At 47.3% G+C, this 18955-nt stretch overlaps 1 protein-coding gene across 2 annotated transcripts in view; it reads left to right on the top strand.

Moving 5' to 3' along the window:
• Window positions 1-18955, top strand: part of TCF25 (TCF25 ribosome quality control complex subunit) — a 486799-nt gene that overhangs the window by 340907 nt on the left and 126937 nt on the right. Inside the window, exon 15 of one of the 2 annotated variants that reach the window (XM_086945785.1) lies at window positions 11579-11666. In XM_086945785.1, the coding sequence (XP_086801911.1) occupies window positions 11579-11666 (88 nt within the window). Of the gene's footprint in view, window positions 1-11575; window positions 11667-18955 lie in introns of both variants that reach the window. The other variant, XM_086945784.1, reaches the window with a different exon arrangement.

The following is an 18955-nucleotide window of genomic DNA, read 5'->3' as shown; positions in this document are numbered from 1 at the left end:
CACCGTCGGTTGGGCCACCCACGGCTGTGGGACGTCTGGTGCTGGGGTGTGTCTTTAGGCATCAAGTTTTCTTACCAGCTCCGGTCAGGGGAAACCTCCAGAAAGAGACTGCAGGCGTCGTTTGGAGGATCACCGGGGAGACCTCCTCGTGGTGTTGGGCTGCTCAAACTCGGACAGTGGGCATCGGGTGCAGACTGGTGCAGACTAGCGGATTTGGCCGGATCCAGAGTCTGTGGGTGAACAAATCCGGTGCTCACGGGAGTCCAATGTGCATTGTTTCAGACCCCCTGAGAGCAGCAGGCTCTCGACCCAGGGGTCCAGAAACATGTCTGGTGGTGGCAGCTGGCGAGCAGCCTGGACTCTAATCTTTGATCGTTTTTCAGGGGGCATCTCTAAGATGTCCTCTGAGTGCATTTTTCACTAAATCCCACACTGGCATCAGTGTGCGTTTAAAGCACTGAGAAGTTTAATACCAAACTTCCCAGTTTTCAGTAAAACCATTATTATGCTGTGGAGTTCGTAATGACAAACTCCCAGCACCATATACTCTTAATGCCAGATCTGAACTTACAAAGTCTGACAATTGCCTTAGACACTGTAGGGTTACAGGGCTCATGCACCTGTAACCTCACCACTGGTATAGTGCACCCAGCTAAAGGGTGGTGACCTATGCCCGGGCAGTGGGTTGTAGGCGTGGCACACCGGGATATGTGCCATGTCGATATTTCACTTTGTTCTGCACCAAAACACACGCAAGAAAAACAATGGTCCTTGACACAAAAATTGACAGTTATAATAATTATAGGCAACACTGTGCACTATAATGACCAAAGAAAAGTCCAGCCGGACTTACTAATTTATTCAATAATTCAATATATTAATTTGAAGGAAAACAATAAAACAGTGGGACACAGTCCTGTATCCACAATGCTATACGTACATTAAGACAATACAAACATATAGGGTGTTTCAGGCATGTAAAAAGTGGAGCAAGAAGGAGAAACTCTACAATGCACTTGCTTCACATATGTGGGGAACAAAACAAAATGAGGCACATAATAGTGAACTAGTGTTAAGCCCACATATCATGTCGACGGCGTTTCGATTCAGTCAGAGATAGTGGATCATCATCAGGACAACCATTGTCTGCCTGAAATAAAGCCTGTAAAAACATGAACAAGGGGAACATATAACAGAGAATTAACCTTCTGTGTAACACTAGAAATTATTCTGAATTCGGACTCATACCATGCTATTAAGGTGTTACTAGATCATTCCTGTGCGGGAAGTGTCAAGCAACCTGTGCTGAACATCCACGGCGCAATGTGTTCAATACATGCGAAAGGAACATAAATGTGAGGTCGTGGTTGGCATGTTACATGTGTCTATTGCATACCAGGTGGGTGGTTCTGGGGGGGGACATAGTGAAAAGCAATGGATAATTACATCAACGCGAGAACGGTAGGTCTGCTGCGCTGTATCCGGGTGGACTGGGAGGGCTGAGTCACAGCTAACTGCCACAGTTAGCTGATGCGTTTAACCTGTGTTTGAGGACAACAATAGTTTAGAGTTGGTGGGTTGGAGTGGGGAGCCATATGATCCCAATGAGGAAAAAGGGCTTACCAAGCACCCTGAGATGGAGGTGTGCGGTTGGAAGCCGGTTCAATTGCAGCAGTGTTGGCTGGGCATCAGGGTGGCGGCGATCTGTGGGGCATAATTAACTATTTAGGCACATCCACCAAGGGGGTTAAGAGGAGTCATGGAAAAGCCACGGTGGCCGGAGGCCGTTCCCCAGAGGTGCATCACATGTGGGCCGGTGCAAGGCTTACCTGGAGGGATGTGAATAGCCCGAAGTGGCTATGCGGCGGTTATTGGGATAGCTCCGGGTGGGAGCACGGTCTCTTCCGTGTTGCGACTTGGGTCTTCAAGGGACCTAGCGTGAAAAGGCACGGAGAGTGAGGGATTGTTGTATCCAAGGGAGTTAGGCTGGGATACGGCAAATCTGTGTGTGTGTGTGTGTGTGTGTGTGTGATCACACTTGGTGAGACACGGGACCGGTGGGGGCTCCAAAATTGTGCAGGATAAGGCAACCTAGGGCCAATGGGAGAAGGACGGTTAGCCCTACAGTAATGATGTGTGTGTGTGTGTAAAGGTACAGGGCCTCTAAGGGTGGCCCAAAACGTACTGCAGCCCTTAGAGTCCGTCACTGGCCACAGTGCTCTTGATACCTATGGTACCATTTACAAGGGACTGCCCTGTGGCCAAAGAGTGCCAATTGGGTTTTGACTCAATGCAGTTTAGGGAAAGAACATAGGCCCTGGGTACCTGTTTGGCAGGAACCCAGGGCACACTCAGTCAAAGTACATTAACAGTTTAGCAAAAAGTGAGTGTGACCATGCAAAAAGAGAACACTTTCTCACAATGACATCACTTTTCAAGAGCAACTGATGAAGGAAGCTATGAAACTGAACATTGAATTTGAGATCACTTTGACCAGATCAACTATGATTGTTCCTATTTTACATAATAGAGCAGCATCTAGTCCTCTGATGGCTTTAGTCCCATGCTTTATCAAACCCTTATTGGAAAGTTTCCTTACACTGGCTACATCAAAGTCAACAACACCCTACCTCATAAAGGAAACTAGCCATTGCCTATCTTAAGACACATACTGCTGGGCACTTGGTGATAGTGATGTGGGAAGGAAGTAGCACACATTTCAACCTCGGACTGCCTGACAAAGAGCCATAGCATTGGCACAATGATGTGGGAGATTTGTGGAATGTGATCTATCCCTGGGAGATATTGCAGAAATTCTCACATGACCTGCTAAGACGTTGTGTTTCATCTGGGTGATAAATAAGTCTTGTTGTCTAGCTAGATCCATCAATTCAGTGGCAAACAATGCAAATATTGCAGCTTACATCAGTCCCATGGTATCTTGATACATAATGCATTGTGAGTGAGTTTGACAGGTCATACACAGAAGAGAATGTTGTGAATCTCCAATTTGCATTGCACTCTTTTGATCTGGCACAGATGATCTTCATTGAGCTTCACATGTTGACAGCAGACTATAGCACACTGAATATGGTGAGTCTGTAGGAATTTAGATTGCTAAGGCCTCAAAGGTCATTGGAAACATGGTACCATTATCGGCACATTAAAGCGCTTTCTGTCAGCCCTTGTCGAAGCACCAACACCAAAGATCTTAGTTTTAACAGACGTGACCATCGAGGGTAAGACGAGGCCAGCAACTCCCCTCAACATTTCCCACTTCTATACTGGTGAGCATTACCAATCACATTTAAGGTTAGTGTGAATTAAAAAAAGAGAGATTGCTGTTAACTATTATTTGTAGTGACTACTGCAAGGGTCAAATTTCATCTTCTAAGAATCTCACCGAAGCATTTCTGTCTAAACAAGTTCATGCCTAAAGGTTGGCTTTTGCAACGTCCACATGTATTTGAGCGAGAACCTGCATAAGAACAAAAACATTGTGCAGTGTGGTACGCAGTAGGAGTCAGAGGAACAAATAGAGGTCATATTGGATCTAAAACCTAAGACCAATGGGCAAGAGGAAAAAATAGAATGCTTGCACTTAACCAGATTGTCCTGCATGTCTAACAAGGAAACAACTCATATCTCGTTCCCAGAAATGCAGGCAATATCTGCGTTTTATGGTAAATCAAGAGCATTTTCAGTTTATGATCATAACCTTTGGCGTGAAATGTGCCCCAATGACCTTCTTGAAGTGCATGACACAAGTGTCATCCTACGCCAAAGAGGGTGAATCTTCATCAATCTTAATCTAGCCTGATCTGGATAACAGGCCAATTTGTAAAATGATCAACTGCAGGATTTTCAAACAACAGTATCTACCTAACAAAGCAAAAATCTTAATATCTGACTCAAAAAATCAGTGACCTCTCCAATGCAAAGCAATCACTGTCCGGGAACACCAAGGTTCAATTGAAGCAAGAGCTCTTTATTCTAAAGAGACGACTTTACATCTTTTTTTTTAATAATTAAGTGGCTTGTGAGATCATGGCTCTTTTAACATTGCGTCACAAGGAAGACAGAGGGATCCGTAAATATGTGGTAGCAGAAGGCTGGGTACACCTACTTAACCCCTTCCATGCTTACTGTGCTCATGATGAGCTGAGCTCGTCATGAACAATGGGGTTTAAGGGACACCCAGCACCGGGGGGGGAGTGGAGGGGGGGGGGGAATTGCTATAGCATTGAAGGTGTTAACATCCTCACTGGAAGGCGGGATTATGAAAATGGATGTAGCACTAATGCTTCCAGTGATGTACCTGGACAGTAATAGATGTGGACTGTGCACATGGGTAAAGGAACACATCAGGGGTGCAGAGTAATCATATGATGGGCGGGATGGGCAAGCACACAAAATAGTTGATGACTAAGAGAGAAACAAAACCAGCTAAATTACACGGTTTATTGTTACTTATTTGATTTTCGCTTGTTACTGCCTTTTTGCAGGTCATTAAACTATGCATACCTATGCTCGACAAACCCCTGTATTCCTCTACACCTGCTCGCACTCATCTAATTATCATAAATGAACAAGGACTCCGTACCTTATAATTTGAGGTGATGTGTAGCTGTGGAATGTTGTTCAGTCTTTCTATAAAAACTGCAAAAATCAATAAAATGATATTTCCAATGTCTCTTCTGAGATTGCCAGCATTTACCATCTTTATACTCCTGAATTGAGAGGCTTCCTTTAAGGTCTCTAGAGTTCTGCCTAAAGGAGAAGAGGAGTCTGTGCTTGTGTCCTGGGACAACATATTCACTCTAGCAGCACCAACTTTGTAATTATTCCTGCCGTAGGCAAGAACATGATGAAGTGGATCCAGTCCAGCTCAGTCCGTAAGGGCAGATACTTCCCTTTTGGAATGAGCAGTTTTTCTTCGACGAGCTGCAGATGCAGGTGATGTTGTCCCAAAAAGATGTAATATTTTTTCTTTGTTCTGAAATCCTTCATTCAACATTAAATGACAAATCAGTTCTAGTTCAATTTAAAAACAGAAAGCCAGCCCACCACCTAAACAAGTGGGGGTTGGGAGGGGAGTTTGAGGACTCAGAGAACCTCGTAGGTACAACAAATCATCTATGAAACATATAAAATGAGGGAGCCAGGACCTTCAGTACAATTCTACAAGACATTCACACATAGGTGATCTGTAGTGAAGTTTTGGTTGGGTCTTCCATCCCTAGGGAAATTCGCTGCTTTAACTTGACACAATTGCTGAAACCACAGTGCCAATACTGTGCACATAGTTGTCCGAGATAGATTTGAAGGGAAGTGTGCTAAGCAAGTATAATCCTAGTAGCACAGAATGACCTCAGCATGGGAGTTCACTGATTGCTTTAACTGTCAGAACATTCACTCAGGCAATTGACTTGCAGATCAGGCTTTCTGTTGAGGGCACAATTAAAGGCACTGCACCACAGTCTACAGTGACAGAAATTAGCACCCTAGCTCCTGATTTTGTCCAGCATGGACATTTGAATAAAATGAAACATCCTACTCTTTAACATTATATGAGCATTGTGTTGGGGGAAGTTCCTGGAAGACATTTTATTGCTCATTATGGAGTATTTAGCATGATCTTTTGTAAATGTTTACTCCTTAAAAGTTTCCCTAAGCATCCATTAACGCCTATGGGAAGGAAGAACTCTTTCCAAACGACCTTTGAGATTCTAGTTATAAATGGATATTATCTTTAGCCCTTACCAGGCCGGTTTTAGAGCAAAAATGTCAGTAATAGATCAAGTCTTCAGGCTGCAATTATTGCACTGGAAGACAGTGATCATGGAGGGTGGCAGCCTCTCTATGATCTTTGTTGACCAAAAATCGGCATTCGATTTAGTACCAAGGGAGAAATTATGGGCTATTTGATTAGACCAGGGTGTTCCTCCATATCTTTGTCACAATCTGATAAGATTGCACAAACATAACTTTGCTCAAATTAGATTCGGAAAGAACAGATAACTAACTGACCGTATTCCCATTGAGCGAAATGTAGGACAAGGGTGTGTTTTGACCCTTACCCTCTTCTGTTTCTTTATAAATGGTCCAGTGGATGCTCTGATAGCATGAGGGGGATGCAGGATGTGCCCGCCACAGTGGCGGGCACATCCTGCATTTATAGCATTGTGGCGGGCGGTGCTCTCTGCACCGCCCGCCACAATGCTATAAATGCATTAATACATTTGCATAAACAAAGCAGCAGCCCCCCCCGCGGTGCCTTCCGCTTTGTTTATGCAAATGAAGGGGGTACCCCAGGTATCCCCCGTGTGCAGCCCCCACCTCTCCTTCACTCTGGAGGCCCGCAGGGGTAACCCAGAGTGAAGACCGCATGCCGCCACGGAAAGGCATCTCCCTAAGCCCATTGTAATATGGCTATCTGTGTCTAATAGACATCGCCACCATATGAATCCTTGTCCGCTCCGGCCGCAAGGCGACCGGGGAGGAAAAGCGGCGGACGGTCTTTCCGTCCGCCGAGGTCCCCCCCGCCATACCAATATGGTGGGGGAATTCAACTGCGGATGTCGGGCGGATTGCCCCCTGGCGGTGCCTACCGCGCGGTGCCTGACGCTTTGTTTATGCAAATGAAGGGGGTACCACAGGTACCCCCTGTGTGCAGCCCCCACCTCTCCTTCACTCTGGGGGCCCGCAGGGGTCCCCCAGAGTGAAGACCGTATGCCTTTCTGTGGCGGCATCGCCGCCACGGAAAGGCATCTCCCTAAGCCCATTGTAATATGGCTGGCGGTGTCTAATAGACACCGCCACCATATTAATCCTTTTCCGCCCCGGCCGCAAGGCGACCGGGGCAGAAAAGCGGTGGGCGGTCTTTCCGTCCGCCGAGGTCCCCCCCCGCCATACTAATATGGCGGGAGGGAATTCGAATGCGGATGTCGGGCAGATTGCCCCCGCCAGGCTGGCGGTAGCCACCGCCAGCCTTGCGGGGGCATTCCGCCCGACATCCTAATGGCCCCATGGTATTTAATGCAGGGCATTCTACCCGCCCCAACCGCCATCTGGATGAAGTATTCCTGGAGAAAGTCTCGGTCTGTGAATATCTGGGATTATCACAGACTGAGAAAGTTAGTTTAAGATTAGCCCAGACCACGGGGGGGGGTTGCAAAGTTGCAGAGGAAGTGCACAAGCAAGACGATTGGGACGGTTCTGGAAGTGTATAAGACCCAAGTTAGAAGGGCTACTTTGTGTGGGGTAGAAATAGGGGGTTTTCGGCCATCGGACCATCTTTCGAACATCGAGAATTCTTTCATCAGACAACTCCTGGGTCTCTCAAATAGCACGTAACTTACACCGCTCTGTATGGATATGGGAGTAGGGCTGATTGTGTCAGGACTCCAGCTGTGGGCTCTGTCATTACCAATCCGACTGCGTTAAGGAGAAAATCAAGATGCTCTCCAAACACCTGGGTAGATAAAGTACGATCCTGGAGATACAAGATGGCCGCCGTCGTGGCCAGTGTAAAAGACAATGGACGTTCTAGTCTTCCAGATCCGAGGTGCTGAGATTGCTATGTGAAGCGCGAGCGTCATGAAAAACACGCACTTCACTGAAGACCCTAGCTGAGGAGGTTCGTCGTGTCAAGCTGAAGAGGAATTATAGTCTTAGTTTTGAAAAGTGTAATAAGTTTAGTGAATAGAAGAGTTAGGGTGGACTCGCTGATGTAGACTCGGCGCAACAAGCCAAGCGCGAGTCTGTTGAACATTGCGACCGTTCGCCTTTCTAGTCAGAGACCTTGACAGCCGCTATCTGCCTGAGACGCGCTCTTCGTGTCACAGGCGCTGCCACTGCCGCTAAGCTGAAGAGGAGCGATCGTCACAAAAGAAGCCTCCAGCCGTTGTCGGAAACAGCTGAGGAGAGTTCGCCGGCTGTTCAGTCAGAGGCTTCGAGTTTCCTGAGAACGAGTCCGGGCGAGAGGCGCCTGCAGCGCGAGACGTCAAGAAGGCAACAAGCTAAGTGTAAAACCAGCAATTCTTTCACGAAATGTCATGTTAAATAAATGAATATATATATATATATATATTTGGCTAATCCAAAAGACTCCTGAGATTCAACAAGACAGAATACTGAAAAAACTGTAACGCGTGTTTAAAGTTGAGAAGGACAAAAATGAAGAAAGAGTAATACTAACCAGAAAAGCTAAGAAAGACAAAAGTGAAGAAGGAGTAAAACTTACCAGATAAGCTGAGAGACTACTCAAGGAACCCTGTAAACCTACAAGGAGAAAAAAGGGACAGAGTTATTCTTAGCCAAACTACAAATAGGAATAAGACAATAAACAGAACCCCATTTTAACAGGAGACTCAGTTGCCAGAAAAGTAAGTGCACTTCCTAATCCACGATAATTAGGTAGAGCTCTGCCACAGTTACAAGAAACCCAAGTTAACTCATTGCTGTTATTTGTTATATAGTGACAACAGGTAGCTGAGCAGACGCCAACCCAATACTTAAGAAGAGGAGCAAGGTCCTGCAGCGCTAGGGTGGGTGAGCAGAGAAAAGGCATGCATTTAAGAATAGACTAGAGATTAATAGATAGCAGGAGTGTAATGTTGTGTTATTGTTTTTAGGTTTCACACACCTACCAATTTATCAGAAGGCAGAGCCAGAAGGAACCCTTGCAGGATAATTCTCTTCTCTGTTTGTTATTTTATCCACACCCCCTTCCCTGGGGGTAATGAAGGAAGGGTTCAGGGATCTGACCCACCGACATTGCTCAGGGGGATCTGGGTTCTAGCATCTCTGTTCCCGTGCAAGACCTTGGAGAATCAGATAAGTGAGACCCTGACAGATTGCAGTAGAGGTTGCTCTTCGACCTTTGTTATACTGGCGTCACCTATGGAGTACACCAGAATTATCAGTGTACAGAGAGGAACTGAGGGAATTAGTTAACCTCTATGGAGCCAGCAAAATCTCATGGCTGGCTCACATTAGGACCTCTTTAAACTCTATGGGAATGAGTAACTTATGGGATAGTGCTGAAGATAGCTGCCAGCTAACACCCAGGAAGGTTCTGTCCAAGAGATCTAGGGATCACAATGTAACCTTACTGCAAGGAAGCTCCAAGACGGGAACATTGACATCTTTTTTAGAAATAAAATCTCAATATTGTCTAGACCCTGTCATCGACATTATGCAGCCACCTCTCGCTAAAAGGCTGTATCTTCAGTTTAGGCACGGTACCCTCCCCTTGCGTGTTTTTGTTAGCAAGTGGGGGGGCTCGGCCACTAAGGGCTGCCCGACGTGCATCCATATACCTGAGTCGGACCTACATGTGCTCTTCTACTGTCCTACATATAAGAAAGTGAGACACCGATGGCTAGTACAGCTGTGTAAAAACCTTGGAGTATTCCAGTGTGCACAGACCTTTAGGATTTTTAAATATGATACCAGTATGCCTACAGCATACTCTGTGTCCCTCTATCTGCTTGCAATGTGGTGCATATGTTGAGCTGTTTTAAAAACACAATCAGCCTGGATAAATTGCTCCCCCCCCCCACTGTGATTAGTTGTTTTATATAGTTTGATTTTATTGTATTTTATGAGCTATAAAGATGCATTTTTATTTTTATACATTTATAATTCTTTTGTTTATTTCTTGGGAAATTTTAGACTAGTGTATGTTTATTAACTTTGGACAATGTGACATTATCTGAATTGTATCTTATATGTTTTTATCTGTGCTTTTATGGCCTTGTAAGGCCAAAATAAAGAAAGAAAAGAAAGAAAGAAAGATATTATCAGACGAAAGTCATTCAATTAGTCAGAAATTCTGGTTTTGCTTGGGCGTCAAAACTTGTGTCAAACCTTTGAATCCTACCAGAAATCAGTCGCAAACCGCCTCCCCTGGAAAGTAGCATTTCAGGTTGCAGTCCCTTTGTTGCATTGGAATGGTGAAATGCAGGCCCTTTGCAATATTCCGTATGCATAAGTTCGTTTTGGCGACTCCCCAGTCTGATTTGCTTGTAAATTAAACCATTTCGATCCCTACCTTCTTTCCTAATCCCTTATGTCCTGCAGAAAAAACCTGTTCTCATCCTAGCTTTGAAAAAGGCTCTCTGATATTACTGAGAGTAGATGAAGAAACAAGGCAGTCCATACATTTAGCTGTTAATTATGGCCCTAATCATACAATGTTAGCAACAACTGACCATAACCGGTTACATTCTCCAGTGACTTGTTACCAACAGGCCAAAGAAACATTGTTCATGAAAGTTTATAGATTGTTCTGTGGGCTGACTACTGCAGTTTATTTTAAGAATGTGCTTATGGATGTGACTACACCTACCTGGAGATTGGTTCATGTGTGTGTGAAGCTCTGCAAAAAAAAAACCTCAATGGAGAAAAGCATTTCAGCCGACCTGTTTAGTCAGCTGATGGTAATCTTTTTGTTATCTGACTTGCTCATGTTTTTCTCTCCTTGTGTATCTCACTATTACAATGGGACGAGTTTGTTGCCGTTCATGGTTCCTGAATTTCAGTGATGGTGAAGGAGCGCCTCCTTCTGATCTTAGATCTCATCAATAGAATCTTTATTGACTTAATGAGCATGCCTTCTGTCACCCCACGGAACTATAAATAGACTACGTGGTCTGTTTTTAATTTCATTCTGCACAGTTTAACCTTTGAAATTATCCCATTTTAAAACTATGACAACTGTACCCTATACGATGAAAGGTCTGTCTTGCTGTTGTAATGGAAAAGTGCAGTTTTCAACCTTCTTTCTGTAATGTTTAATTTTTGTAAAATGTAATGAGAAAGTTTCACAGACTATCATCTCTACATTACAATGGTGTAATTGGCCTATGCTTTCAAAGGGTGTCTTTAGATGAACATTAGATTAAGAAAAGGTTTCTGTTATGTCATTTTCCATTGACAATAAAGATTCATGAATTAGTGAAGATTCCCTTGATAGAGAGTTTGAAACACATGTTTTTGGTTCACCGTCTAGACAAAATGCCTAGTGTAAACCAGGTGGTGATGGTTAGAGGTTCTCTTCTTAATCATTTCTGAATGTTCTAGGTAATCGTGAACATGCCTTTGTTGTATTTTATCTGCTTCTAAATGCAGCGTGCATAAGGCGTAATACTGGGCTCCTTAGGGCCTTAGTCATTGGCCTCTCAAACCATCTAGAGCTGAGGTGGCCTTATTTACTGTTGGATAGCAGCATAAAATCCTTAGATTTTTGGAACAAATCGGAGGATCACATAAAGCTAGACAGTCATTCCGTAGAAGTACCTCCACAATATTAGACCCAGATCAAATGTGTAATTCCGGCAGGGGATTCTCAATGCAGTGGAGAATCTTCGAGCAGAGGATTATGTATTTGCACCACAAATCATGGGATTTTCCTGCAGCAGCCTAAATCAGATGTTATGATTTAAACAGCACAATTGGAGGAGCACAGACTTTAAAAGAAATGTGCCTGCTCTTTGAATGATGTTTTTCTGTTTTTATTAAAACTCAGTCTAACCACTTTGTTTACCTTTTCATTTACATCGGCTCCTAGAAGGAAAGTCCGCTATCAGAGTGCTCCCAGGAACATTCATCGCCATGTGATACTGTCTGAGATTAAAGAAGCTGCAGCGGCACTTCCCCTGGTGAGAAAAATGACAAGACCTAAAAGAACATACTGTGTGCAAGATTAATGCCTTGTTTCAAGCTGTGCCACTTTCTCCCTTGCCTCCAGCTTCTGCCATTCCTCCACCTACCACCATGCTTACCCACCAATTAACCTCGCATCATTTTTCATTTTTTTTTCATTTTTCAAGGCCCATTGCATACAAGACTGAGAGGCAAAATCATTGCAAATTAACTATTATTTTGCTTTTATATATTCTTATTTACAGTAACACTACATGAAATCTTGGTGTCGCACCGAAAATCTACTCTATTACATTGTAAATCCAAAGTTACTAGGAAACCAATTGCAAATTCGTAACTAGTCGTATCAATTTCATCATTCGTAGCAGAATATGTAGATAATAAAGTAAAAAATATACATTGTTACAGGACCAGTGCACAGTTCAATAAAGGCTTTTTGAGAATGGCTCGTTGTAGCAGAGTTGACAAATTGCGCAATATTTGAATTCAAGTAATTCAGCATCGTAAGATAATAAGGTGGCTAAATCTCAAGAGCATAAATGATATGTTGATCTCACAATACATATTTGCTTGTAAAAGCTTAACATTGTTAGTGTTTGAATTGTGCTTTACCAGCCCTAATTAAGATTCTTATTACTTAAAGATGTATAACTTGCAGCCCAAGCAATATTATTTGGCAAGCATTGGATCTTTCATAGATCCACATAGTTTAATCTATCTGCATCGTCAGGCAGAGAATCCCTAGTATTTTAACATAGCAATAAACAACAGCAACATGCCCATAGGCAAAACAGTTTAGAGTGGATCTACTAACATTGTATTTTCTAAAAGTGGTAGCATTTGTGCACCATTCAACACAGGTAAGGGGAGAGGGTCAATCGTATCCAAAACTCTCACACCCCGAACCCCCTAAGTAATAATTGTACACACATAGAGAGGTGGAGAGACAAACAAAGAAAACCCCTACACATGCCACAAAACAAAACATCTTTTGTTTTGGAAATACTGCCCTCACTCACACACCGAAGTGTGTGACATGCTTCATCATCGGGTCTGCTTACAATACGCCCAGGTGTAGCCACACTCTGGACGGAGCATAAGGGGGGGGGGGGTTTAACATAAAAAGACCATAAGACAAATGTACAAGACCAAACAACATATGCACATATAAATCAAATAGTGATCAGTGGATATCACCCTGTGACTGGAATAGGTTCACAACATGTGCAGTTAAAGGGAAAGTGTTTAAAACTGGTTTGGGGATACCAAACAAAAAAAATATTAACAGGTTCCACAACCAGGATTAAAAGAAATGAAAGGATGGGTAGTGTTTCCAAGAGAAAAGTCAAGATTCTCAAAACAACCCTCCTAATACCGCCTTTGTCAACATGTTTCGACCGACTTACTGTGCCACGGAGGTCACCCCCGGTCTTCTTCAGGACATGTGTTGCTACCCGTCCCACTATTGGTCACACCGTAATTCGGTCAAAGTACCAATTCACTGATCGGATGGGATTCCAGTTGAATCAACATGTATGGAGGGGATCCCAACAACAAGGGAAACATATGCTGGAATAGTAAAAATCCCCTGTGATATATTATATCACAGGTCGCAACCTGCTCCATACGTTTCGGTCCCTGGGCATGACGCGACGCCAGAGGAGATCAAGCGGTATCTCATGGCCATGAGGTCTCTCCCTCCTCCGCCGGGTTCCGTGGTGCCCTCAGGCCCAGCGGCCCGGCTGGGAGGCCTAGCGGGTTGTGTGATTCGGCTCCGACACCGTTGAGTGCTTCGGCCTCGGCGCCGCCGGCGACTTCGGTCCCGGCGCCACAGGCCCTCACTGGATCCAGTTCCGATCCGTGGCCTTCGCCGGTCGACCTCACCGGCGCCGGCCCCTAGGGTGTCGCCCCCGGCGCCGCCTCCGGGCAACGCCGTCCCCGATCCTGCCCTCGATTCGGTTCCGGCGCCGCTGGGCGCCACTCTCGACGTCGTTTGGAGACTTTTACTTCCACGAACCGGCCCCATCCTTTGAACCTGCATACCAGGAGATGGGTGACGAGGGGGATTGGGAGGGGTCTGATGACCCTCTGACACGGGAGTGTCAGTCTCAGCAGGACTGGACAGGTGAGCTTGGGACTGCCAATGGGCTGGACACCTCGCCAGACACTGGTTTTGTCTCCCCTCCCACCGTGGCTATGGAGGAGGGGGCTGCCTACAGTGTGGTTCTGACGCGGGTGGCCAAGGCCTTGGGCCTAGAACTCCCCGTCGCGGCCGTGAGGACTAACCTCCTCACTGAGGTCCTTAAACCGTAGTCCAGCTCGGCTGAGCCTCTGCTGCTGTTTAATGAGGCCTTGTCAGACGTTCTTTTGGGCACTTGGTCCAAGCCCGCTACAGGTCAGCCTGTAGATAGGAACGTGGTCAGACGCCGGCTCCGGGCGACCCTTTCTTCTTGTCCACCCACCCAGCCCCGAGAGCCTGGTCATCCAGGCCTCCACATCCCAGAACGCATTCCCGATGGCCCGCCCGATCGGGAATCCAAGAGATAGGAGCAATACGGCAAGAAAGTATTCTCCTCCCTGAGTTTGGGACAGCGGTCAGTCAACACCGCGTGCATGCCTCTTGGGCCGCTACACCCACTCTCTGTGGGACGCGGTCGCGGACTTGCTGCCACAATGTCCAGCGGAGGTCCAGACTAAACTCACCCAAGCCCTTGCGGAGGGTCGAGATGCAGCACGGTTTTCTATCCGGTGTGGGCTGGATTCCACCGACTCACTGGGCAGAGCGATGGCAACGACGGTGGCGATTTGTCACCACTTCTGGTTGAGGTCCGCCAACTTTTCGGCCGATGTCCAGAACACTCTTATGGACATGCCGTTCGATGGCCGTCACCTTTTCGGCGACAAGGCAGACCGTGCGCTTGAGCGCTTTAAGGACTCCAGGGCTACGGCCAAGTCCTTGGGCCTCTCGGCCCCGCGCCAGCAAACGGGTGCCTTTCGCTCCTTTCGTGGCCAAGGAAGGGGCGCTCCCACACGTGCTGCCAGCCACGTACCACAGACTAAGATCCAACGCAGTTGCGGCTGTGGAAACCGCCGGGGCGGCGGTCGGTGACAACGGTGAGGCCAGTCCACACATTCCCCCGCAGCATCCGCCTCTAAAGCTTCTAGTCCCTGCTTTTAGGCCCATGTGACGCCAGTGGGGGGCAGGGTTCGCCATCACCACTTCCACTGGCGCACTGTCACTTCGGACAGGTGGGTGTTGCAGATTGTCCGAAGGGGCTACTCCCTCCCCTTCGAGACGACCCCTCCAGCCATGCCACCACAATTCCACCGCGTGTCGGGGGACTACTTGCAACTCCTGCAAGAGGAAGTTACGGCCCTCTTGGCCAAGGGGGCCATCGAGAGCGTTCCTGGGCCGGAAGTAGGGTGTGGTTGTTACTCCCACTACTTTCTGGTACCCAAGAAGGGCATATGGGGCCTACGCCCTATCTTGGACCTACGGAACTTCAACGCCTTCCTTCGGAAAGAGAAGTTTAAGATGCTGACACTGGCTCAGGTCTTAGCTGCCCTAGACCCAGGAGACTGAATGGTAGCGTTGGACTTTCAGGACGCTGATTTCCACATCCCGTTCTGCCGGCCCACCGGCACTACCTGAGGTTCACGGTAGGCCACGAGCACTTTCAGTTTACCGTGCTCCCCTTTGACCTTACCAGCGCCCCACGGGTGTTCACGAAAGTGATGGCGGTGGTCGCAGCTCATCTGCGCAGGTTAGGGGTTTCAGTCTTCCCCTACCTCGACGACTGGTTGTTGAAGGCGGGCTCGCCCCAGGCAGTCGTCAGCCACCTCCAGACAACGGCAGACCTCCTGCACCAGCTGGGTTTTTCCATCAGTGTGCCGAAGTCACACCTGTGCCCCTCTCAGAAGCTGCTCTTCATCGGAGCGGTTCTCGACTTGGCGCAGTTTCGGGTTTATACTACCGAACAGCTCGGAGGGCACTGCGAGACAGCTGCAGTGGTGGCTCACGGATTGGGTCAGCGGCAGGTCCCTCTCCTTACCCCAACCGGAGCACGTAGTTGTGACGGACGCATCCCTCCTAGGTTGGGGAGGCCACATGGGAGAGGCGGAGATCAGAGGCCTCTGGTCTCCGGCTTAGTCCCGGCTCCATATTTACCTTCTGGAGCTGAGGACGATTCGTCTAGCCCTGAAGGCATTCCTCCCCTCTGTCCGGGGGAGCGTAGTGCAGGTGTTCACGGACAACACAACCGCGATGTGGTACTCCAACAAACAGGGCGGAGTGGGGTCGTGGACCCTCTGCCAGGAGGCTCTGCGCCTCTGGCAATGGCTGGAACATCAGGGCGTGACTCTGGTGGTTCAACACCTGGCAGGTTCTCTGAACACCAGGGCGGACAAACTCTGCCGGCGGTGCATGATGGATCACGAATGGCGTCTGAACTCGGATGTGGCGCACGGCCTCTTTCTGCAGTGGGGAGAGCCTTGGTTAGATCTATTCGCCACAGAAGAGAACGCGCAATGTCATCAGTTCTGCGCGTTTGAATTTCCAAGGCGGCACTTGCTCGTAGCCGATTTTCGTCGCGAGTGGAGTTGCTGTCTGTTGTATGCCTTTCCGCCTATACCACTTCTGCCCAGAGTGCTGAAGAAGATCAAGCGTGACCGGGCCCAAGTTATCCTTGTGGCTCCGGACTGGGCACAAAGGTACTGGTATCCTGAGCTACTCAGTATGTCTATCGGTCCCCTGGTTCGTCTGCCTCTTCAGGAGGACCTTCTGTCGCAGCAGCAGGGGACGGTCCTCTACCCGAACCTGTCCAGTCTCCACCTACATGCCTGGAGATTGAGCGGCGACAGTTGAGGCCATTTGACTTGCCTCCTGAAGTCTGTACTGTGATTCTGGCAGCCAGGCGTCCCTCCACTAAGTCTGTATACGCCTGCAGGTGGAACAGATTTGTGGAATGGTGCACAGCAAAGGCTGTGGATCCTCTCTCTGCCCCTCTTTCTGAGGTTCTTCTCTTCCTTCTTTCTCTTGCCCAGCAGGGCTCTGCTCTGGGCACTCTCAAGGGCTACCTTTCTGCCCTTTCAGCCTTTTTGAGGCTACCTAATCAGCCATATTTGTTCAAGTCCCCGATTGTAAATAGGTTTTTGAAGGGCATCACACACATGTTCCCCCCTGTTCCATTCATGATGCCTCAGTGGGACTTGAACCTTGTTCTTACCTATCTGATGTGCGCTCCCTTTGAGCCACTTCATAACTGTCCTCTTCGCCTTCTTACTCTGAAGACTGCCTTCTTGGTTGCCATCACCTCTGCCAGGAGAGTGAGTGAGGTCCAGGCTCTTTCTTCCAAACCTCCTTTCCTTTCTGTCCATCCGGACAAGGTTGTGTTGCGGACAAGATCCTCTTTCCTGCCTGAGGTCGTCAGGGCCTTCCACATCGGGCAGTCCATCACCTTGCCCACCTTCTTTCTGCCTCCGCATCCCTCAAAGGAGGAAGAGCTGCTCCACCGTCTGGACCCCAAACGTGCGCTCTCATTTTATATGGATCGCACACGCCAGTTCCGGGTGGATGACCAACTTTTTGTTGGCTACGTGGGCGCTAAGAAGGTACACAAGCGGACCATCTCTCGGTGGGTCGTGTTGTGTATCAAGGCATGCTACTCCTTGGCTAAGAAGGAACCTCCTGTTTGGCTGAGGGCCCATTCCACTCGGGCCACGGCGGCTACTACTGCCCTGGGTCGGGGAGTCCCCTTGCAGGACATTTGTCAGGCAGCTACGTGGGCCTCACTGCACACGTTTGCAAGACACTACTGCCTGGACAGTCAGGTCTGGAGGGATGGCTTCTTTGGCCGTTCCAACCTCCAGGACTTTCTGGTGTGATTATTGGTTCGCAGACCCACCATCGGGGTTGGTATTGCTGGGGTATCTATTCTAAGGTAAGGAATCTAATACTAACCTGTTTCTTTCAGATGAACAAGTAACTTACCTTCGGTAACGATATATCTGGAAGAAACAGTAGTTGGTATTAGATTCCTTACCGCCCCACCCATCCTCCCCGTTCTGCGACCCGATATCTAGGATTAAGGTCTTCCCCTTTCAGGGTACTAGTTTCATGGCACCAGTGTTGGTTTTTATCATGGCTCTGCGTTTCTGGTGCAGAAAAGCTGTGTATAAGAACTGACGTCAGCGCGCGAGGGCGGCGTCTAAGTACTCCGGCGACGTCATCCTGGTGCAAACGACGCCGACGATGGACGCGGCGACGCAGATGACTCCTACCGACGTGCAGGGGTACTGCTACGCAAAAGTTTCCGGATCCAGTCTGACTCCTGGGGATATTCTAAGGTAAGGAATCTAATACTAACTACTGTTTCTTCCAGATATATATTGTTACCGAAGGTAAGTAACTTGTTCAATATGCACCAACTAGCATGCTGATGTCCATTTCCTGTGTTTCTGCGAATCATATATGCTGTCAGAAGGCCTGTGTTTTACCAAAGAAATTCTTCCACTTTTCGGCAGGAAGTCGGTTGGTTCAAACTCTGTCGCGGATATTACAGGAAGATACCTTTTCCAATCCTACATGTCATCAATATGTGATGCGTTTTACTTGATACTTACTGCTGATTTCAACAGAAAGCAAGAAAACTGTAGTTACTTCCCTAGTCCCTTCCAAACTGAATTGTTGTAATGGGTTATATCTTTGTATACCTACAAAGCAAGTACGAAGTCTCCAGGTAATCCAAAATGCGTCTGCAAGACTCCTCCTGGGGATTCCCAAATTTCAGTCCGTGGGAAAACACCTCCAGAGTCTGCATTGGCCGCCAATCGAAAGTCATATTGAGATTAAAACCATGTGTATCACATACAAGGCACCTCACGAGAACGGTCCTCAGTTTTTTAAATGGTCACTCTACCGGTACTCTCCAAACAGATGCCTTAGATCACAAGGGGCAAAAAATTATACTTTCTTAGAGATTTTTTAAATCAAACTTGGGTGGTAGAAGCTTTGTGGTGGGAGCTACAAGACTCTGGAACTTCCTCCCTCTTACCATCAGAAATCTTCCCTCCTTGATACTGTTCAGGAAGGCCTTTAAGACCTGGCTGTTCGCTGAATAGTGCTCCGGCTCCCTTCCACTTGTTCTGCTAGCGCCTATACACCGTTTGGTATTTGTGCGCTCTATACATTTATAACATAACATAACACATATGATCGCAATACATGGCATGTGAATACTGTTCCTTAGGCAGTGGGAGATCAAACAGTTTCTGACCTGATCCAGCA

Source organism: Lissotriton vulgaris, chromosome 12 (genome assembly GCF_964263255.1).
Source record: "Lissotriton vulgaris chromosome 12, aLisVul1.2, whole genome shotgun sequence".
Lineage (NCBI taxonomy): Eukaryota > Metazoa > Chordata > Amphibia > Caudata > Salamandridae > Lissotriton > Lissotriton vulgaris.
Note: the sequence above shows the minus strand (reverse complement) of the source record. Positions and strands in the feature narration are given on the sequence as shown.